Source organism: Cibotium barometz, chromosome 27 (assembly GCF_041138505.1).
Source record: "Cibotium barometz isolate CiBa-2024 chromosome 27, ASM4113850v1, whole genome shotgun sequence".
NCBI classification, from domain to species: Eukaryota; Viridiplantae; Streptophyta; class Polypodiopsida; order Cyatheales; family Cibotiaceae; genus Cibotium; species Cibotium barometz.
In genome coordinates, this window is record NC_141072.1 from 22,240,720 (window position 1) to 22,264,661 (window position 23,942).

At 39.6% G+C, this 23,942-nt stretch overlaps 1 protein-coding gene across 2 annotated transcripts; it reads right to left on the reverse strand.

The window, feature by feature from the left end:
* Window positions 1-8,753: 8,753 nt before the first annotated feature.
* LOC147623180 (pentatricopeptide repeat-containing protein At2g03880, mitochondrial-like) lies at window positions 8,754-12,086 on the reverse strand. 2 transcript variants are annotated; one of them, XM_086821263.1, is made up of 3 exons: window positions 11,710-12,086; window positions 11,545-11,624; window positions 8,754-11,418 (listed from the first exon to the last, which is right to left on the reverse strand). In XM_086821263.1, exons 1-3 carry the CDS (start codon window positions 11,939-11,941, stop codon window positions 8,758-8,760), a joined length of 2,973 nt encoding a protein of 990 aa, XP_086677389.1. In that variant the 5' UTR covers window positions 11,942-12,086; the 3' UTR covers window positions 8,754-8,757. The 2 variants fall into 2 exon arrangements, with proteins under 2 accessions (XP_086677389.1, XP_086677390.1); XM_086821264.1 differs by having other exon boundaries at window positions 8,754-11,380; window positions 11,710-12,075.
* Between the last annotated feature and the right edge of the window lie 11,856 nt (window positions 12,087-23,942).

Below are 23,942 nucleotides of genomic sequence, written 5' to 3' on the forward strand. Positions count from 1 at the left end.
CAAGGTTGTCAAATTGGGATTTTTAATGGTTGTGCACACACGAGGACATAGATGCAATGTTTAGGAGGTTTTTTTGAGAAATTGAGAGTTGGCAAAACCTTCACTTTACCACATTTGATGGATACCTTAAGGACTAGCTCAACTTCCTCTCCAACACCCTTGTTGCTTACAAAAGTCCTCGACTTCAAGAGCTATTGTGATGGCTACCTTTGTGATGGGCAAGAAGCACTTATATGCCACTCAAAACCGCTTCAATTTTGGTTCCTCATGAAGGGGAACACATCGGTAATGCAATATAAAGTGCATCTAGCAACAATTGATTGGAGACCTAGTGATGGGATGTATCCCACTATGGAAGAAAAACACTGAAGGTAAACCGATGCTACCACCAGGGAATCCACCTCTATTGCCAATAGAAGAGTATGTAAAGGGACATGAAGATGTGATATTAGGAATAAAATCTTACATAAAATTTTGGCAAAATCTTAGAAATGGTTAATGTGTGCCAAGATATTATAGGCCTATGTGATAGATTATTGGAATAATGTAATCCAAGAGCTTGAGAAACCAATAGCATCAGAGGCTAGATTGTACACAAAATTTTAGCCAAAATCTACCCAATAGCTAGATGATGTGGATGCTCAAAATATTCTTAGGTTACAAAGAGCACAATGATCATCACTATGGGCCTCAACAGGAAAAACCAAGGGAAGAATTCAACGCAATGCATGATGTTAAGCAAGGGGACTTTATATTGTTGCACCCATATAATAGAGACATCTATCCCATTTGACTTGCTATGGGCTGAATCAGAGATTGATATGGACAAGATGTCACCAAACTACAAGAAGCTTTTGCTACAGTATTGGGGACCTTGTGCAAGGAAGAATGGTATGACATATGCAAAGGCCTACACTATTGGAAGGGGTTTTGGATGGAGAACAAGGGAGATCCACGAGAGTGTGGGAAATGGCTAATGCAATTTTTTGGTCATAGAGTCCCAAAAATGAGGGCCATATACAAGAAGATACCAGTTAGGGAAGCCAGAAAAGCACAAGAAGGCTTGTGCCTCACCAGCGTGCATGAACCAAATGGGGATGAACTTGATGGCGTCCCCATTGAGCAGTAGTAGAACCTTGTCAACTCAATTTTGTGGTGCTGGAGTTATGCTTTTTACACTTAATACAAACCATATTTTGTGCCTATAATGTCCTTTTATCTTGACAGTGTTGATATTTATTAGATTGTTTCATGAAATTTGTGCCATTGACTATAAAGTTTCTTTTTAAATTTGAAAGTTTTACTTTTTTTCAATGTTGAATCTAATTGATGCATATCTATGTAAGAGACAAATACCACTTCCTTGTTATGGTGTTTTTCAACACCACCTTCCTACATGATCTATCAATCACCTTGCAAATATGGATCCCTATACCTATGTATTTTTTTCCACATTAAGTGGGAAATTCCCAAATTATACAAAACCTCTCAATTTAAAAATTCTCAAAATGTGAGATTTTCCCATATTATCTAATATGGTGTTCTCAAAAGGTCAAGCTTAAACCCTTCTTTTTAAGGCTCATAAGGTTAAACTCAAAAAGTTAAGCTTAAACCCTTATTTCCAATGTCTAAAAACTCATGGTACATTGGAAATAATCTCCAGTAACTCAATATTTCATAAATTTCTTGTGCCGCCAAATCCATGGCACAAAACCATACAGATACATCCTGTGTACTATATTCATTTGTACACATTTTCCATGCACAAACACTTCACATAATTGAAAAAATAAAAACATTTGTATTAATGTGAGATGGTGTTAAATCACTTAATCCCATGAATTATTTTTTTACTCAACTAATCAAATTATGTGAAAAAAATACATTTTTTGATCCCCATCTCAAGGGTAAAACATGTATTTTTTATTAAGGTACATATGTGCAAATTAGTTGATTCTTTTGATGAACTTAATCCAAGTCTTGAGTTAATTATTTTTGGATAGTTAAATGTGAAATAATCCAATATTAAATTAATAATTACATGGATTAGAAACACTTCTTTGGGTTGAAATGATGATTAGAAAATTATCGATGTATTTCAACTCTGTTTTCATGCATGGAGTAGAAAAGAACACTTGATTTTGTAAACCTTGGGGTTTGAGCTTTAGGATTTGATTTCTCAACATTTATATTTCTTCCCTAGTATAGGTGTAAGCCTTTGTGAGAATGGTAAAGATTTAGACATTAATTTGAAAGCAAATGTGAATATTGGTAAAGAAGAAGGAATCTTGGTTTTGCCAATTGATTCCCAATGAGAACTAAGAAAAAAAAAATAAAAAGAGATTTTTGAAAAAATTCAAATATTAAATTGCCCAAAAAATCTTTATGACTTATCCAAAAGTAAAAGCATAAAAATAGGATTATAAATCCAACCCTCCATTAGGCATGAGGAATTTTCAAAAATTTGAGAAGGAATAGGCAATGACACTTGTCCTTTAATAGTGCAAAATGCCCATGTGTGCTCTTTGCACATGTGTAAAATTCCAAGTGACACATAGCACCCCATAGATGCTTCCTTCTCCTTACAAAAACCAAGACTATACTTCTCCCCATGCCTACCAATGGTAATTCAAATTTTAAAAAATTTTAAGACCTCTATATGCACTATTTTTCCCAATGGACAAAGGCAAGGTCACAATATGGACCAATGGTAACAACCAATGTAAATTTCATATCACATGTGCATTTTTTATGTCAGTGACAATTAATTGACAATCCCTAGATCTTATAGGCATTGGAAAGACTAGGCCTTCCTTCTATGCTTCCATTCAAGCTCAAAAATACCCAAAATGCTCACAACCATAAATGGTTTATAAACCATTCAAAATCTTCTAATTATATCCAATTTTCTTACAAGTTTCATAACAAAAAAAAAATTGTATTTTTTTTTATATTGGCTTTTATGTAGAACACCAATACCCATTATTATCCCATACACACAGGTTTTGCAACCATAATCAAAAACAAATACAAAATCGCTTTCTCTACCATTTAAAATGTTACTTTCAAAAGCATTACTCAAGTGAATAAAATTATAATTATTCACTTGAGAACCACACATCAGCGTGCCCTCTTTTAATCTAATAAATTAAATCCATACTTAAGGCTAACACAACACACTAATTAGACTTACCTAGTACTCTGATACCAAATGAAACACCACACAGTAATTACATGTGTACCCACCCAAGAATGATACCAAATGAAACACCACATAGTAATTACATGTGTATCCACCCAAGACTGATACGCATAAAGAATATCATGAAAAGTATAACTGAATCACTGTAAAAATCATGTATGCCATACAATGAGTACATATAAACATCCATGGGAACGTAGAAGAGGTAGGCTAGCTCGACACCTATCAATAGTAGGCACTAAACCATACATGATGGTAAGCCACCCTTGAGCTAGAAACCAACATAACCCTTGCAATCCCATACCCTCAAGCATGTGTATCCCCCCATACCACACACCGCCAATCCTCACAATTATCATTGGTAGTACTAGTGGGTTAACCATAAACTGGATTTCTTGGGAGGCCTCTATCTCAAGGTAGAGTTCCACATCCTATAAAAATGAACCACAATCGTAACTATAGCCTAATAACCAGTTCACACTGCTATAAGAACTTTGTCCGAATGGTCTCTAATCACTAGCCCCATTATGTCCAAGCACATGACATAACAATGTTCTTCAATTAATTTCTAAATAGGTTTTGTTAATTAAAGTTAATCTTTATCTCTGTTGAGTTTCTATAGTCTTTGTTTTTTAAGAATGGTCATCATCTTATCATAAGTGTGCATGCAAGCAGCCATTATCTTTGTTTTCTCAAAGAGAGCTTCTCTCCCTTTTCAAGCTCCTCTTGTAATACAAGCATATGATTGTCAATAATTTTGGGGCCAACTCTTAAAACCATTTCTTCACTTGTTGCTCCAAAACAACAATGCTATGTTGGTGCCAACCATTCAATTGCTTATTTTCTTACATTGCAAAGATGATGTTAAATTTGTTGAGAAAATATGGTCACCTCTTTTGGTGCCTTTGCAACACCAAGAGGCGAACGCTTATTTGTCGTCGCATGCTTTAACATCATAGACAAGCCAACAAACGTATGATCCATATAGTGGCACTAAAGTGTAGGGAATGGGACTTGAATCCTAGATCTTTTGATTACGTCAACCCACCAAGAGAGAGAAAGGGAGGGTTGGTGTGTTTAAGTTAGTGGACCCTATAGGATCCAAATAGGTGTGCCAAGGGCACAAAATGCAACAATACTAAGATCTCCTAATCAAGAGCTTGAGTATCTGAGGAGCTAATCTAGGAAACCTATTCTTACCACCCAATATATATATGTGTGTTTGTGTCCATGCATGTATGTGTAGAGACAAATGGAAAAGAGAGAGAGAGAGAGAGACAGAGAGTCTCTGCCACATCTAGAAAGAACTCCAACTAGGCTAACCACACTCTAAACTAGAGAACTAGTTAATTTTTGGTCTTAGATACTCTAAGGTTTAAATCTTGTATAGGATAAGTGCTCTAAACCAAGGTCTAATTTTAATCAAATTAAGGGTTAAATCAATCCATAAGATCGCCTTGTTGGAATAGATTCTAAGCGACCCTTCTTCCCTACATTAATCCCCAAGAATATTAATATGTAGTTCACTTAAGCTCAAAGACTCTCTCTCTCTCTCTCTTTCTCTCTCTCTCTACACATACATGCATGGACACAAACAAACAAACATACATTTGGTAAGAATAGGTTTCGTAGAGTAGCTCCTCAGATACTTAAGCTCTTGATTATGAGACAGATGGATAAGAGAGAGAGGGGGGGAGAGAGAGACAGAGTGAGAGACCTCTCTCTCTCTCTCTCTCTCGTCTCTTCTCTCTCTCTCATGCATGTACATTGTGTAGATGTACATCTATCTACACAATGTACATGCATGAGAGAGAGAGAGAGAGAGAGAGAGAGAGAGAGAGAGAGAGAAACATCCTCACAAGACCCTTCTTATATATGTATTTATGCATGTATATATGCATGCAGGTATGTGTAGACAGACGTACGCGAGAGAGAGAGAGAGAGAGAGAGAGAGAGAGAGAGAGAGAGAGAGAGAGAGAGAGAGAGAGAGAGAGAGAGAGAGAGAGAGATTCAAAAGACTCAACAAGTCTACGAAACAGATGGACGAGAGAGAGAGAGAGAGAGAGAGAGAGAGAGAGAGAGAGAGAGAGAGAGAGAGAGAGGGGGGGGGGAAAGAGAGAGATGGAAGAGAGAGAGAGAGAGGGGAAAGAGAGAGATGGAAGAGAGAGAGAGAGATGGACTTGTTGAGTCTTTTGAATATGCTTCTCTCTCTCTCTCTCTCTCTCTCTCTAGAAGAGAGAGAGAGAGAGAGAGAGAGAGAGAGAGAGAGAGGGAGGGGAAAGAGAGAGAGAGATGGACTTGTTGAGTCTTTTGAATATGCTTCTCTCTCAACAAGTCCATCTCTCTCTCTCTCTCTCTCTCTCTCTCTCTCTCTCTCTCTCTCTTTCCCCAGAGAGAGAGAGAGGGGAAAGAGAGAGAGAGAGAGAGAGAGAGAGAGAGAGAGAGAGGGGGGAAAGAGAGAGAGAGAGAGAGAGAATGAGAGAGAGAAAAACATCTTCACAAGACTCTTCTTACCTATGTATCTATGCATGCATGTATGTGTAGATAGATGTACAAGAGAGAGGGAGAGAGAGCGAGCTTTTGGCTTTTTCTTGTGAGACAAAAAATGATGTACTATAACCATTGACTTTGCAGGTCTCTTCGTGAAGAATACGACAAAAATTAAAACGTCGAATATGATAGTAGCCCCTTTAAGTAGTTTATTATTACAAATTGTGGAACTTCTGGGGATGAAAGCTTGTCCTTGTCTTACCACTTCCCAAATGTAATGAAGTTAAAAGGTCTCAGGTCCATTTTAGGCCTAAGGCCAAGGGATTAAGTACATGTGAAAGAGGCCAAAGGTTTTGACAATGCCTATGGACACTTATAAGTGCAGTGTGAAAGAGAGATCATGAATATAAGTGAAAAGAAGACTAATGAGGAGACTTATTGATATAGGAATCACAATTACAACTTTCTCCCCAATCTTGGCTATGATGGCTTCTCCCACTTGAGAAGAAGAATGTGCTTCTCCATTCAGGGCAGCCAAGTGCAATCGTACAACTCTAGTTCATGAGTGTTCTAGTTCGTTTCAATGGTATTAGACACAAACGGTCTCCAAAACTCCAACATCGTGTTTGGTTCTCAGATCACAAACGCACACGATCCCCACCATTTCGATGATTCTTTCGAACTCTACGATTGCACTCCAATGATCTAGCAATCCCAACATCCAACGATCAATTCGGACTCTTAGATTGCAAACGGTCACACATTATAGACAATCCAACATTCCAACAATCTGGCAATCTAGCATTTCAACGATATAACAATCCAGCATTTTGACTAATCTGTTTAGGTTCTCAAGGCGTAGAGACAAGAACATTAGCTTGCAACTAAGAGGAAGGAGAGCTTCTTCTTCAACATTAGCTTATTCTTCACATTAGATTGATAAAAGTTTTGGCATGAGTACATGCATCTCATAGTAATAGAAGCACATCTCTACTCCCTTGTATTACATTTTCTTTTGTCATTTGAATCTTTATGATGCAAGGGTAGGCTTGGCAAGCAGAAAAGAGGTGCCAAGTCGGAGAGTTTGCTTGAATTTTCCTTGCCCCATGAGTACCATGGTAATGTAATAAGGAAAGTAAGGAAGATGATTAGGTACCTTGGCAAGGAGGCATTGAAAGAGATGCATGGCATCAACATTTCCACTTGAAGTCATTGCTTACATGATACTTGCCTTACCAATCAATATGGACAAGGAATGATGACAATGGTTGACACATGTATGGGCTATGATTGTGGTCAAGGTAGCAATATGGTTGACACATGTACGGGCTATGATTGTGGTCAAGGTAGATGATGCATGTATGATGCCTTGGGAGCCAATGTTGATGCTCATTTATTACCAAAGCACACTTGAGGTGATGATGGATATGAAGGGCTATTGATCTACGCATTTTGGTATGTTTATGTGCAAAATTTGGTCAAAAGTGATTGCTTCTATAGAAAGTACTAAAAGGTGTTCAAATAGCTTGATAGAGCTATCCAAGGGCTACAATTCAAGCTATAGAATGCTTGATTCCATTTCCATTTGATCCTCCAATTGGCAAAAGTTTACCACACATAGAAAGACATGATTCAGTCAAAAACAGCTTGTGTTTGGTTCAAGGTGTGTGTATATCTTAAAGGTGCATGTTATAAACTTTCCATCAAGCCAAAGAGCACCCATCTTGGATTTTGTTTTGGCAATCAACTTTACAAGGTTGATTTCCAAAGAAGTCAAAAACATAGTAATACAAAGCGTTGACCAAATCAAAGTGGAGTTGTCATTTGGTATCTAAATCACTTTATCTCTCTACCAAGCCAAAGATCTTCTTCATGATGGATTTTCTAGCTTAAGACAAGAGTGGGGAAAAGGCAAAGAGGTCTATGGTGGACCAAAAATGCATGCTTATACTAGAATACAAGTTCATCTTCATTCAGAAGAGAATGCACATGTACATTTATGTTTTCGAGGACGAAAACTCATGGGTGGGAATGGTTTGTAATAGAGTTAAAAGGCCTCATATCAATTTTGAGCCTAAGGCCAAGGGATTAAGTGTATATGAAAGAACCAAAGGCTAAGAAATAGGATGGCCATGCCCATAGACACTTTTAAGTGTAGTGTGAAAGGGCAGTCATGTATATAAGTAAAAAGAAGACTAACGAGAAGACTAATCATCAAAATTATAGCTTTCTTCCTAATCTTAGCTATGGTGGCTTCTTCCACTTGAGAAGAAGAGTGTGCCCTCCTCCATTGAGTGCAACCGTGCAAACTCTGGTTCACGAGTGTTCTAATTTGTCTAACCAAAAGCACGCAACACTGACTTACTCACCGACTGCATGATCTTGTCAATGATCCACACAACTCAGAGAGTTCCGATTGCCTTGGATTGCAGTGCTCTCTTCTTTTAGAAATTGAATATGATGGCTGCATGGTTCTTAATAGGATATGGAGTATCGTCTTAGGGCATTCCAATCACAAGTGATAATAGGTTAAGTGTCATTCACTACTAGTATTGTGTGTCATTCACTACTAGTATTGTTGCTTCCATGCTAAACCAGGCTGAACCATCTCTAGGCAATATCTTGAGGGCTCACTATTCTTGAAGCTTTTGCTCCGTAAATTTGGCCATGACAGCTCCCCTTGAGGGGGGAAAGGGAGGAAAGAGGGGAGGGGGGGAGGGGGGTTTGGTTTCATTTTGCCACATGGAGTATCTCCTTGCTAAGAAACTATTTGGTTTCTCATGTATTTTGTAGGAGCTTGAGACACATGCTTTGTGAAGAAACTTGCCCCATTTTGATGAGTAAATGCTAAATTTTCCCAATCTTGACCTAAATCCCAAAAGCACTCAAGAAAGCTTTAAGATCTTCAGAGTTTGCTTATGTACTAATAGAATGGGGTATTAAGGATATATCTAGCAAGTGCACTGCCCAAAAAAACCCCTTTTGTTCTTAAACTGAGTATTTCTCCCCTCCTCCCTCCCCCGCACCCCCCCCCCTCTCCCACGTGTATAGTCCTTAATAACACATTAAAACATGTCTTTGCATAAACACAGACCATCCTTGAAATGGTGGATGCAACAGTCATCTCGAAGAATGATCTCACGCCTTTCAATCCGGGATATTATCTTTCCTGCATTGTGACAATCATTACACATCCTTAAGTTCTTGGTAATGTGCAGTGTCTGTCCTTGTGGTGTGTGGAGAAGGCCAAAAGCTATGGCCAACCTCTCTGCATGCTCACATATTGCTGCTTCCTTCTCCTCATCAGAAACAGGTTTCAGGACAACATCTAGATTCGGCACATGCCCTTCGTCCTTCAAGTGTGAGCTCAAAGACTTCAACTTTGCCGAAAGCTCCTCTGTTTGGCTGTCACCCACCACAAACTCGTGCACCTTCTTGTTCACCTCTATCAAAGCACTTGCCAGCTTTTTGGCTGCCCCCACCTGCTTCCTCAGCTTCTCTATCATCATAGCATCATCCCATCTACCGGCACTTACATAGATGTCTTTCATGAGCACATACCAAGCAGCATTTTTTGGGTCCATCTTAAGAAGCTCCTGAAAGCATCTCAACCCTAGTTCTAATTCCCCATAGGTTTTGCAGGCACTGAGCAAAGCTGCCCATGTTCCATCTGACGGAGGACATAATGTTTCTACAACCTTCTCTGCTTCATATAGATGTCCTGACCTTCCCAAAAGATCTATCATGCAGCTGTAGTGCTCTTCTCTTGGTGCAATGCCATACTTCTCTCTCATCACCTTCAGATATTCAAGACCCTCAACTACCATGCTGGCATGGCTGCATGCCGTTAATAGACACGTAATCGTAACAGCATCTGCCTTCACACCCTGTTCTTGCATATCTTCGAAACAATCCACAGCCATCTTACCCTCATGGTTCATAGCATACCCTTTCATAATAGCAGTCCATGCCACAACATCTTGACCAGCCAGTTTATCAAAAACTTCTTGGGCCTCTGAGAGTAAACCACAATTGGCATACATGCTAATCAAACTGTTTCCAACAGAAGGATGTCCTTCAAACCCTTTTCCTGTAATGTCCATGTGTACTTCCCGGCCTTTACCTATTGCTCCGAAGCTGCCACAGGACTTCAAGACAGAGGCATAAGTCACAGAGTCAGGAGAGAGCCCCTCCAGTTGCATCTGATCAAAGCATCGCAGTGCTTGCTGATCGTGTCCGTGTTCGGCAAATCCAGCAATCAGAGCATTCCATGAAACAACATCTTGAACTAACAATTTGTCGAATATTTGCTGTGCCTCTTGGAGTAAGCCAAGTTTGGCATACATGCCAACCAGAGTGTTCCCAGCAAGAAGATCTCTTTCAAACCCTTTATGTGTTGCTTCTGTGTGTACTTCTTGGCCCTTGCTAAGAGCACTGCCACCATCGCTGCAAGCTTTCAAGATGCACGCAAATGTGACAATGTTCGGGGAGACACCTTCCACCTGCATCTTCTCAAAACAATCTATTGCTTCTTCACCAGGCCCATGATCAGCATACCCTGCAATCAATGCAGTCCATGACACAACATCATGAATCGGCAGCCTGTTGAAGACTTCCCGTGCTTCTGAAAGCAACCCACACTTAGCATACATGCCGACCAAGGAAGTGTCAAGCAGCAGAGCTCTTGAAAATCCCTTGTAAATGATTTGCATGTGCACTTTTTGGCCCTTGTCAACAGCCTCTATACTGCCGCAAGCTTTCAAAATGCATGAGAGGGTGGCAGCATCAGGAGACAGTCCCTCTAACTGCATCTGTTCATAGCCCTCCAATGCTTCATGACTAAGCCCATGTTCAGAATAACCTGCAATAAGTGCATTCCATGAGACAATGTCACGATCTGACATCTTGTCAAAGACTTCCCGTGACTCTATAAGAGAGCCATATTTCCCATACATGTCCACCAAAGCATTGCCCACAAAAAGGTCTCTTTCAAACTCCTCCTGTGCAATCTCAGTATGAACCTCCCAGCCTTTCTCAATGTCCTTTAGCTCAGCACAAGAATTCAATAGGGTCACAAGGGTATAACTGCTAGGATGTACATATGCCTCTCGCATTTGCTGGTACACATCAAAAGCATGATGTGGTTGGCCACATTGAATATGTCCAGTTATAAGAGACGTCCATGAATGCTCATTCTTGTGGACCAACCTGTCAAAAACTTGCTGGGCACTGGACATAATTCCACAATCCACAAACATAGGCACAATGTAATTCCCGAGGTCATCGTGACATTCAAGACCAGTGCTGCAGATCTGCGCATGCACCTGGTTGGCCAGCGTTTGATCTTTTTTTATCCTACACACTTGCATAAGGGAGATATATTTCTGAATGGAGGGCAGTCCAGTTATCAAATTCAAGGTAGCACTAGAACCCTCTATGCTCAGCACACCCCTACCAATGGTGTTTTGCTCCATGTGTTCTTCAGATGCAACAACTTGCTTCTGTGATCTTTGCCAGGCTTTGACTCTCTCTTGAGATCTGATGGTCTCACTGATGTTGCCATATTTATGTTGACGCTTTACATTCCTAGTAGGTGCCTTGACCCTTGGGTGCCTACCATTCTCGGCCTCTTTTTCAGCAATGCTGTTTATGTCCAGAGCTCCATCCATGCAAACCGCCATTACGACACTGCCATCAATATCCACTTCTGCAGACTTTGGCTTGATCTAGGCAGATTGCACACTTACCTCATTCAATCTAATGTTATCAATGTCTATGCATTGAACCTTGCTTTATTTGAAGATATGAGCCATAAACATTTTAAACAAGAAAGCTTCTAGCTGCACGCTTACCTCATACATTCTGTGGTCCAAGCAGTCAGAAGAGCATTTGAGTGGGTATGCGCGCTCTGTAGGCATGCCGGACTCTCTATCTGAAAGAAGAAACACAGAGAGAGAATGATAAGGCTGCAAAGAAACAGGGCAAGTCTTCTGATTAGTAATTTAGAGGTGGCTAACCTAAAGAGGGAAGATCGGGGATGCTCTGGAGAGAAGGGATATGCAATGCTGCTTCGGCCAGGGTGGGCTCGGCGAGGGAGAGCTGCGATCTCTGTGGAGCTATGGCGATGGCAAGATTGCATTCGTGCGGCCTTCCCGGGATCATCGGATGAGATACTGCTGATAATCCTCCTATTGTTCTCCTCCTTGCATCCTGGCAATGGAAGCTTTGTTGCGCGTACATGGATTGCATGGTGATGCAGAGAGAATGGAGTGCTCTCTCTCTCTCTCTCTCGCACACGCACACGCGCACGCACTCTCTCTCTCTCGCACACGCAGTGCTCGCAGCCTTACCTGTTGGCCTCGGCCACACAATCGCTTTGGGTGGTGACTCACAAGCGGGCCCCCAACGTGAAGGTTTTAGATTACGTTGGTCTAGTTCTCACAACTTTTTAAGGAGGGACCCATAATTTGTATAAGATATTTTCTGAAGAAGGAGAGTGATCAGTCATCTTTCAAGCGTAGTCTAGAGTCACTTTCAAGCGTAGTCTAGAGTCACTAAGGAGAAGCCTCAAGCGTGGGCCTATGTTTGACTCTAGAGTCACACAGGAGAAGCCTCAAGCCCCCTCAAGGCTCAAGGACCATCGTCTGTCTCGAAGAGTCACACAGGAGAAGCCTTAAGCCCCCTCAACGCTCAAGGACCATCGTTTGTCTCGAAGGAGTCATCTATCTCGAAATGCCCATGGCCCATTTGTTAGCATGGACGATGGTCACTAGTGATAATTGGTGATAATCTTATCATTCTAATCTTAAAACCCAAATTTTAATTTCAAATTTAACGCTAAGTTTTAATTTTTCGGCCTTTGAATTTTTCTTGGTTAGTGCCATTAAAATTCATTTGATAAATTGACTTTACTGGCTAATGCATGGCATGTTATTTATCCTAAATTTGATGTGTGTGCATATACATATATCCCCAAAAAAAGTCCTTCTCTATCTGATTTACGGAGGATGAGCTCCTTTTGCATACACACTTAGGCGGATGATCTCCTTTTAATCCACAATTTATAGAGAGGACGAGCTACTTTTGCATACACACTTAGGTGGATGATCTCCTTTTAGTCCACATTATAGGCAAGCCATTGCTTCTTTCTAGAAGGCATTTTATCAGTTAAAGTTCACCCATCTTTTCCCAAACCCTGCACAAATGTGTATGTATATATCGATTTATCCTTCATCACTCTCACACAGTGTAATGAAGTAGATTTGGTGTCACATGCACATGGGGGATGGGGCCTAGGCACTTGGACTTAGGATCATTTACATGTGTACCTTTGGGGGCCTTGGGCTATATGATACGCTCATGGATGGGCATTGTACAACCTTTTGATCATTTTGACTATTAGCTTTCTTGGAGCTCTTATGCCCACGGTTCTATGGTGTTCTTCTCCCTTAGAGATGAAGTTGGTGACTACACCCATGTTATCTACTCCATGTCTTGAGTGGGTCGTTTGCTTTCTTGCATTGGTATCAAAGCTTTGATTTAATCCATTTTCTTGAAATTTTTACGAAAATTTCTGAGTTTTATTGAGTTTCTTGATTTTCTTGATCGAGAAATGGGGATATGGTGATCCTTCTTGAGTTGATTTGATCTTTTTGATTTACATTTTCATAAGCTTTTGGGGGCTATGGGTTATGGTGGACCAAATTTTTTGGGATGGCCTCATCAAATTCAAATTTGAATGTCCGGACCAAAATTACTAGAATTTGCTATTCCATGATTAAGTGCAAATCTAAAACGTTTTACGTCTTCCTCTTCTTCTTGCTTGGTCTTGAGAGAAATTAAGGCTTCAATTTGTGTTTAGCTTAGGGTTTTGATAATGCTAATCTTCTTCTTCACATATGAAGTACAAGAAATCTCATTTTCATCGCCCTTCCTGCCGCTTGCGCGTTTTTCTTACAGCCATCGTTCTCTAGTATTAGGCGTGTTTTTCATGAGCTATGTAAGCCTTGAGGCAAGCTGAAAATTCAAGGGCCACAAATCTGCAACAATAGGCTTCTATTCAACCATTGACAAGGCATACAACTTTTAGGAGATCAATGGTGAGTGGCTATTGGAATTAACTCTTCATCTTCCACGTTTCTCCTTGATTTTGGAAGTGATTTAGGGTTTGATAATTGGAAACCCTAATTTATTGGTATTAGCCACTTCAACTTACCATTAGCCTTGTCTAGCCATCATTAGATTCACTAATGGTATCATTAAGTAGGCTAATCCTTCAAATGGACCAATGATCAAGCCATGCTTCTCAAGTTTGGGAGTTCTTGATCAATTCCATATACCATTGGATGCCATTGGAATGGAATGGTTAATGCCTTGATTATATATTCTCTCGCATGATTCACACATATAGCAAGATTGAATCAATTGGTATATCCAATCAAGGGATTTGAGAGAGACTTCATCATACAAATGCTTTGATGCAATCTATGCTTAAGTGATGTCTTGTTGGATTGCCTATGCTTCTCTTATGCCATGGTAAGGACATACTATGGACACTTGATGTGTTGAGATCATTTGGAAGCTATGGAACTATGCCTTAAAGATGAGAAGAGCACGAGTACATGCTAAGAAATGTAAATGGATATGATATTGACATGACCTTATGCAAACAATCTGGTAAGTGGAGTTACTAATCTCTTTAAGCATTCTACACAAATCCCACACACATTGATTCACATTTCTATTCCTAGAATCTTGAATGTGTGTGAGGGTACCTTGGCATTTGGTTGGAGAGACCAAGGGGAGCATGTCTTGAATCCAGTGTGCCATGAGTGCCTTGGAAAAGTGGTACATCGGAGGATTAGGTACTTGGAGTGAAGACATGGTCCTAACTCTTACCATTGGATTTTAAACTTTGGTAAGAGGGTGGGAAGGCTTGGCTAGGAGATTAGCAAGCAAAGCTCTCCATCAATAAACAAAGCTCTTCCTCAACAATCAATCTTCATCGACACAAAGGTCACATGCAACATGCCATTGGTAAATGCATGATGCAATGAGGATAAGCCTTGATACTATGCCAAATGCCAAGAGAACATTGATTGTGGATTGAGTACATAGGAAATTTAAGATTTGGTCACTAATACAAAGGAGACCATGCCAACATTTTTCAAAAAATACATGCATGGTTGGGATTGAGGGAAATTGTGGACACACATAAGGTTCTTTTGGATGCCAAAGTTGCTTGGAAGCAAGGGGTGGAACATGCGGAAGGCAAATGGGTACCAAAAGATCTCTCGAGCAAAATCTACAGATTCACAAAATCCTGATTCAATAAAATTATTTTAGGGCTAGAGTTTTGGTGATTATATAGGCTCTTAGTACTCCCTTACACCTTCCCAACAAAGCCTTAAACCTCTCCATTCCGACATCATTTGGATCCCCAACTTGCCATTTTTCATTGGAGGTCTCAACTTGGGCCCAGCCAAAAACAACGAGCTATTTGGGAAAAATGACATCATAGGATGGTTGCACATCATTAGGGCTTTCCAACAATCCATAGTACACTCGAATCTGATGTCATTTGGAGGGTCAAACCTATATGATTAACTTTGACCAAAAAGTCAAAACAAAGGATATCTACACTTTGGCTTTGGAAGCTCACACACCAAATTTCATCTAAATTCGATGACTTTTGAATTCTCTATAGCCTAATTCCTATTTTTAGCACGTCGCACAAACCCTAAAACATAGAACATTAGGGCTATTAAAAAATCTTATGTTCTTGCATATTTTGATTCTACGCCACAAGATCTATCCACCTAGATCATCAAATTCTGACACCATTTAAGCCTTATACTAGCCATTTTCCATTTTCAGCCATTATGCCAAGCGTCCATCTAAGCAAGCGATGGAACTTCAAGAGATAAGGGAAGACAAGGAAATGGTGAATGAGGATCAAGTAGAGGAGATTGGTGATGAGGGTATGAATTTTGCAAATGTGGAAAATACATCAAATCAATTGGGGGGAGCAAATGCACAAGCAATGCCCACTATGTGACAAATGATATGTCACAAATGATGATGATGACAAGATGCATGATGGAAACCATGATTCAAACATTTTTGGAAACCATTGTGCCAGAGCTTAGGGGCTTGTGTGATGAGATGAAGAGGAAGGATGAAGACAAGGGTGGACCATCTCACAATGTTCGACAAGATCATGTTGAAGACAAAGAGAATCATCACCCAAGTTCTCATTCTACTTATGGTGCTATGTGCAACCCAATGTGTCCATACGCACCCAATGAAGCCAAAGGCAAGCATCATGCATCTCCAAATGAAGGCTCAAGATTCCCCAGGAGTGATGTTTATATTCCATTTAAGGGAAATACTCATCAAGGTAGTGCTTAAGACTTCATGTTGAGGAAGATCTTGAGATGATGAGTTTAAGCATAACAATGGTAAAATGCCTTCTTCTTCACAAGCCATGGATGGAGGAAAGCAATGTATTAAGTTCTATGGTAGATCCACTACTAGTGAAGGCAAGAAAAGGTCAATCAATGAATGTGAATTCTCGGTACCATTTCTTGGTTCACCTCTTACTTTGAGAGGGGATGTAAGAGCTATTATACATTTTATTTTGAAAGAGGTTGGATTTACTAAGTTCGATTCACAATCACATTTGGCCATTGCATAGAGTATGACTGTGTGGATCTTTATGCACACATTGTGGGTGTTAAAGTGGATGAGATGCTTGCTGTAATTTCTGGACAACGAGTAAATGAGGAGATCTCGATGGTACTCTCTCGATAAGACATCACCAAGGTATTCGTGTGGTCAATGGGAATACACAAGTTGAAAATGGAAATGCTTGGATTAATTCCATAAGTGCTTGGATAGATACATTTTTAGCTTATGATATGATGCCACAAGATCATAAAGACGTGAACATTGAGGATATTTTGAATGTGCATGCAATTGTGGTTGACACAAGGGATGATGATTCATGTGATCATGTACATGCCTATGAGGTTGCATTTGAAATAGGTCTTGCACATGAGGATGAGGATTACACACATGGTGGAGACACATGCATTGTTGGTCATGGTGACATTAGGCATCTTGATGATGATGCTCATGCTCTGCTCCTCATGCAGGAGTTAATTACTCATCTACCATCATTACTAGTGATAAGGAGAGAATTTATGCTGGCGTTGATGATGGTAGTGTGCATACACATGCTACGTATAATGAGGATGAGTCCTATGATGAGGATGAGTCCTATGATGCTAGTGAGCATGTGGATGACATCATCGATGTGGATGACATTGATGATATGGATGACATCGATGATGAGGCTACTTATGCATTTAGCAGTGAGCAGCTATTGGGTACCTCATGGAGGATTTATGGGAGCACAGTCTATGACCCTTTCTTGAGAGATGAGTGGAGAGTCTATGATTGTGACCTCTATGAGAGTTATGCGGATAGCGATGAGGATTATGCTTTGGTAAATATGGATCATGCTCAGGTAGTCACTTGTGATGTGGATCATGCCTATGGACCTATGCATGGTGATGGATGCAGTGAGGAAATGGATTCACATTTGATGGAGCATGATATGGAGTATGAGACATTCTCTTTTGATGCTCATGGATGCCTATGCATTGACACAGACATAGTTTATCAGGCATTCACCTTTGGACATGATGTATTCACATATGATCCGAGTGGGTGGTTCTATACATACTATCACGTACCCACAGGTTCTATGCATGGGTGTATTATCCTTTTAACCCAAGGGTACATTGGATGCATCTCGTCGATGGATGTGGTGCATTACACCATCCATTTGATCCAGGACTAGGCAGGATCGATATACGGTCATGGGTCACCCATGGCTTGGATTTCCATTCAATCCAAGCATCATTATCATTAGCCTCACGATCGACGACATCCTCCTATCCTTTCCATTCGATCCGAGAGGCAGTTGTGGACATGTTTTTGATCGCAGATACATCTAAGCCATGAGTGCATTTTTGGCTTTTGTATATAGTTTCTTGTATATATTTTGTGCACGACCACCCTTCGATTTCGAGAACGAAATCATTGTCGAAGGGGATGGTTTGTAATGAAGTAGATTTGGTGTCACATGCACATGGGGGATGGGGCCTAGGCACTTAGGCTTAGGGTCATTTACATTTGTACCTTTGGGGGCCTTGGGCTATATGATACATAGGGCTCATGTGGGCATTGTAAAACCTTTTGATCATTTTGACTATTACCTTTCTTGGAGCTCTTATGCCCAAGGTTGTATGGTGTTTTTCTCCCTTAAATATGAAGTTGGTGACTACACCCATGTTATCTACTCCATGTCTTGAGTGGGTCATTTGCTTTCTTACACACAATCAATTATTTCTTTTCCTGGTGTTTATGGTAGGCCCAACTCAAAAGCACAACTAAACCATGTGTTGGGTATGGAAAAAAACATTACACCTAAAAAATTTGTGTCCTCGAGGTTGTTTTTTTCTTTGGGTGTCTCTGTTTGCTTAGCCAAGTTGCCACCACAAATGTTGCTTCCCTCCAATATTTGGTTAACCTCACAAGTTTCAATGGCGCAACAACCTCCACACTCTCTAGCACTCCTGTAGAAGATCCGCCACCACATAAGGTCTTACCAGTGGTGGTGGCCATAATCTAGAATGGGTTCTTGGGGCTGAGGATAAATATCAAGCTACTTCTAGCTCGGTGACATAACGACCTTTGCCTATAATTGTGAGACCCCACTGCCCCCTCTGCGCACCGGCGGATTCCCGGTTATTAGCAGCGGAAGTAGCTTCCTCTTACGCGGGGCAAGGTTTCCCACTCTTCGGGGCCTTGCCCATGAATATCCGGACATGAGACTAATCTGGTAGTCATTCCGAAACCGAAACTGGGAAAAATTCCCTTGCCCGAAAAACAGGGACGATTCCACCTTTTAAAAAAAAAGTGTTATTCCCATCGAAGTTGATTTTTATGCATATAGATGCATAAAGAACTTTTATATCAAAATTAGAATTCTCTTAAATTCTATGGAAAATTGATGAATGAATAATTAAATACTCTAAGAGAGAAATTTCTATCGTTTTATACTCACACGGATTGTAAAAAGAAAATTCAAGAAATCTATCGAGATCAAAATATTTAGATAAATGATTAATTTATTCCTCATTGGAATTCGTAACTAATCTAGAAATCAGTTAAGTAAATATTCAAAGAAAGAAATTCAGTAAAATAGTAAGTGAATTATCAAACCTTTTCAAGAAACATAGTTCAGGAAAAATCTTATCAGACTCGACCCCCTTAAATCAAACTATGACCAAGACCAAACTCTTTCGTCAGTTTCGAGAAAGAAGATGTGACCAGTTTAGAAAAATACCCTCAAAACTCTTGCCAAATCTGAAACTAAGTTTAAGACCCTTCGAATTGATCTGTGGATCAAGGTTATAGAGTTCGAGGAATTCTGGTATGAAATTCAGAATGCCGATCAAGAAGTATTGGAGATACTGATTCAAGAAATACTCCTTATATTAAAAAGGAAATCAAACTGAAAACTTACATAGAAACCCTGTTTTCTTAAAGGACTGTCTTACGCCAGAATGCTGGGGAGAGAGCATTTGGTATATGTTTTTCTAAAGGAAAGTTTGGTTGCAAACAGCTGGCGAGGAGTGTTCAAAGGACAACTGGCGAGGAGTGTTCAAAGGACAACTCATGCGGCAAAGCCTGCCCAGGTCTTGACCAGCCTCGGTATGGTTAAAATGGTGCGCTTCCGGTACGATGGATGAGGGCCGACGAAGCGGTCCCTGAATGAGTGAAGTGCCAGGACACCTAAGGAGGATCCTGGAGGGTTCTGACTAGGCGATGCACGGGCTCGGGGTGCCTAGGACACCCATGCGTATGTCGTGGTGGAAGATATGTATGATGGACGAAATGATTATTGTAATCTTTTATTGGATCTCGTTGTTGCTGACTAGCTGGTCTCAAACGGAGAGTCTAGAGTGATACTGTTTTTTTTTTAGAAACAAGGGATTGGATGGAAATTTTGAGTTATGACATCTGTTACCAATAGCTGTTTGTCAATGGATTGTTTTATAAGTTAAAGTTTTAAAGAGGAGTGTGTGCGTATCTGTATTCGAAAGCAAAAGTTAAGAAAGGCATTCAATTATGGGTGGGTGAGTAATTGTCTGGTTCTACCGATTCCAGTGGTTGGGTGGTGGCTAACCAGATGGGGTTAGGCTGGAATCAGTGGAGTTTTAATAATGAAATTGAAATAATAGGAATACGCTTAGAATTCGAGTAGTTAAATAAAAACCTAAAGACTTTCTCAAATGATTAGATCAATGGCTGTGCCTAATTTTGATTAGGAAAAAAGCGTTGATTTCTTTAAGTTAAGTCTGTAATAGTTTTCCTTCTATCTGGTTTAATCAGGTGAAGGATAGTTTAGTCTCTTGACCCCGTTAGAAAATTCATTAAGAAAATAAAAAAGGTGGAATCCTCCCCGTTTTCCTAGCAAGGGAAATTTTCCCGGTTTCGATTTCGGAATGACCACCAGATTAGTCTCGTGTCCGGATATTTGATGGGCAAGGCCCCGAGTGGGAAACACTGCCCCGCACAAGAGGAAGCTACTTCCGCCTACTAACAACTGGGAATCCGGTGCGCAGAGGGGGCAGAGGGGTCTCACAGCTGGTATCAGAGCATTGTTGTAAACTTATGAAACAGCTGCAGAAATTGCCTAAAATTTTAAAGTAAATCTGGGAAATAATGCTTTCACTTGCTAAGATTGTGTTTGAAATGAGTTCATAAATTGAAAACTCATAAATTGAATTGGATTTTTAGGTGGATACCCCAAATCTGTCTAGCATTCCTAGACTCTCCCCGAGTCAGGATATGATCGCCTTTGCCTTCGAAAATCTCATCAACTCCGCTACAACCAGAGAAAGCAGAGTGAGACTCGCTCGTCACTTTGAGGATCTATACTTTCCCGATCCATTAGAGCGATGTCAGCATATGTGGTTCTCTGGAGGGCGAAGTATTAAAGTCAATACCAATCAAAGTCAGAGACTCAGACAGAATATCTCGCTAGCCATGATCTTGATAAGGCTAGGAGTTATTCATTATGTCCAACTCTATAATCATTCACCCCGAAATTTTAGAATTTCTTGCCGAATTTTTAGACTTCTGAGCCGCTTTATTCCTAGGAGAAGAATTACAGCACCGTTATCAGTGATGAATCGTGTATATCATAGCATGTCTCCATTGCAGATCGCCTTTTTATGCATACACGATTGAGGCAGTGACTTTTGGAGCCGAGACGCTCTATGTATATATCAAAAACTTTTGATAATAAATGATGTTTTGCAAAAGATTCCAAATTGATTTCGTGGTTGTGAATATTGGTTAATAAAATTAACAGAGTGAATCTCATTTTTAAGAATTATGATGGAACATTTATTTGTTTAAGAAGTAAATCTCAAAAATTAAATAGTCATAAATCTAATGACAAAGTTAAGTTGACAAAAATCTCGTTTTGTCAGAATCATGAGGCGGCACGTGGGCCGTGGTGGTAGGCAGCCAGATCCTCTTACCGATGAGATGAAGAGTTAGATCCGGACGTTCGTAGGGGAACAGTTAGGAGAAGCAGTGGAAAAATGGATCGAGGCAATGGAAGAGTATTTTGATGTAACCAGTTATAATGAGAGGAGCAAGATGGCTCTCGCCAGATTGAAAATTTTGGATTATGGTTCTTATGGACCAATAAGATTAATCCAAATTTTCAAAAAATTTGGACCCTTAGGCTAAGGTCTTTTGTGCAGATTATAATTTATTTCTAATGCACCTTAGGAATTACTTTTTAAACTTCTATTTTGGGAGAATTTATCTTAATAAGAAAGGATATTTTTCCATCCAAAGATATCTAAAAACTGAATTACCTCTCTCTAGAATATTTTCTCTCTCTAGGTCAAAATAGGTAAAAACAAGATCTTTTATTATTCTGAAAAGGGGATTGATTACAGGGGAAGAAACTGGACATCTTGAGGGGCTGGGGAGGAATCTTACAATAATCGCACTTCTACTTAGAAAAGTTTTCCAATGATGGTGGATGTACGATACGAACAAATGTTGATAATGAAAATAAAAGGATGCTTACGTTGTCTTCTTCAAAAAAGACAAGGATAACAGTTTGACACTTATCCTTAGCCCTTGAAAGGAGTTCTAACAAGCATCAAATAGCTATTTTATGCGCATTGCATCAAGCACAACGAGTAACAGAAGTTACCTCTTTGTCTATAACTACTCCATTAATGATAACCTTCACCAACTATTACACAATGCATTTTCATCACAGTAAGAGCTTAAAGTTTTTTTAAAAAATTGGTTGAAATCTAGAAACCTAAGGGTCCTTAGTGTGGTGTGTGAAAACCATTAAAAGGTTTTAAGAGTGAACTGGTCTTAAACTAAGAGATGCTTACATGGAGAAAGAAAGGTAAAGTACTCTTAAACTAGGAGATGTGCACATTAAAAGGTTTTGAGAGTGAAGTGCTCTTGAACTAGGAGATATTCACATGGAGAAAGAAAATGCATGTGTTGGTTATATGGGGTTCATTCACATGGGCATCGACATCATCATTGATTTTGGGTGTATCACTCAACTTTACGACTTCTATACTAAATAATGGGACTTCATCAATGATAGATTCTTGGGATCTAGGTTGATTGGCCACTAATCTTAATGGATATAATTATGGAAATGAAAGTCACCAAGGAAAAAAGGGGCTAATTGATCCTTGTGGATTTTGATGTTGGGATTGTTTATATGTTGACCATGATGTATGTGTGCACTCCCTTGAGGATATTGCAAGCAGATTGATCCTCTAGACACAAGTGTAAATGTTGAAGGATGTATGCTATTCAAGGTGCTGTGGATTCAATATTGAAATGTTGCCATGATTAAATGCTTCTACATACTTTAAAACAAGATTACATTTTTGAACTTGATTCTAGATCTTGTTACATACTATATATATATATAGATGTGTGTGTGTGTGTGTGTGTGTGTGTGTGTTGTAAGAAAACATAATAGAGCGAAAGGAGCCAAAGCATTGAATTGCAGAAAAAAGTGTGTGTGTGTGTGTTCTCTAAGTAAGGAGCTTTGTTGGAAATCTAGAGAGACTTTGGATGGAGGATGTCTTGCTTAAAAGAGTGCTTAAACAAAATGAGCTCGATGATGAACAAAGTCTGCTAAACTAGTCTTTATATAGTACCCAGTGTTGGCATGGATGTAGGTCAGCCACATTGACCAACCTGGTCCAAAATAACCAACCGACCATATCAGCCAAGTGCCATAGGAACTTGGCGTAGCTTACATAGTCATCTGAGACCATTTGGACCCTTAAATGCGCCCATACGTTGAGAACAACATGTGATTGGTTTGTGTCCAACACCCACTAATACGGTCACATAGCCCACACAAGCATGCATCTTACGTGTTAGAGTGCCAAAAATACATAAGTCGTCTCCTAACCATCTAGCCACATTTGGCAACCATTGAATGTTTAAATTGAGAACTATTGGGTGCCCAAGTGCTCATCACAATGGGTACTCCTCATATATAGGGGCCCTTACAAACTAGACCACATCCATCACACATAATAACAACACAAGGGCAGAGCATTGAGCTTTTTTAATAGTATATAATATATATATATGTGTGTGTGTGTGTGTGTGTGTGTGTATGTATGTATGCATGCATGCATGCATGTATGTATGTATGTATGTATATAAACACATATATGTATGTATGTATGCATGTATATAAACACATATATGTGTGTGTGTGCACGCGAGTGTGTATACATATACACACATTTATATATATGTACACACACACACACACATATATATATTATTTATATATTTATATAAGAGTGTGATTTTTTTACAAGCTTCTACATGGAAGCTTTTTTCCATTTTTTGTGAGCTTTTTTCCAACTGTCAAGACCATCACACCAAGTTTATAACATCAAGATCAACATTATAGCAACAATATATTTACCTATCACCACTTAAGATGTTTACACATAACTTACATTATTTGAGGGGCTATAGTAAGAGAAAAAGGGGACTTAAATACATACATTAGATTTAAAACTTTTTTTGATTGTAAAATTTGGCACTTTTGACATCGAAAATGAACTTGGAAGGCCTAAAAATG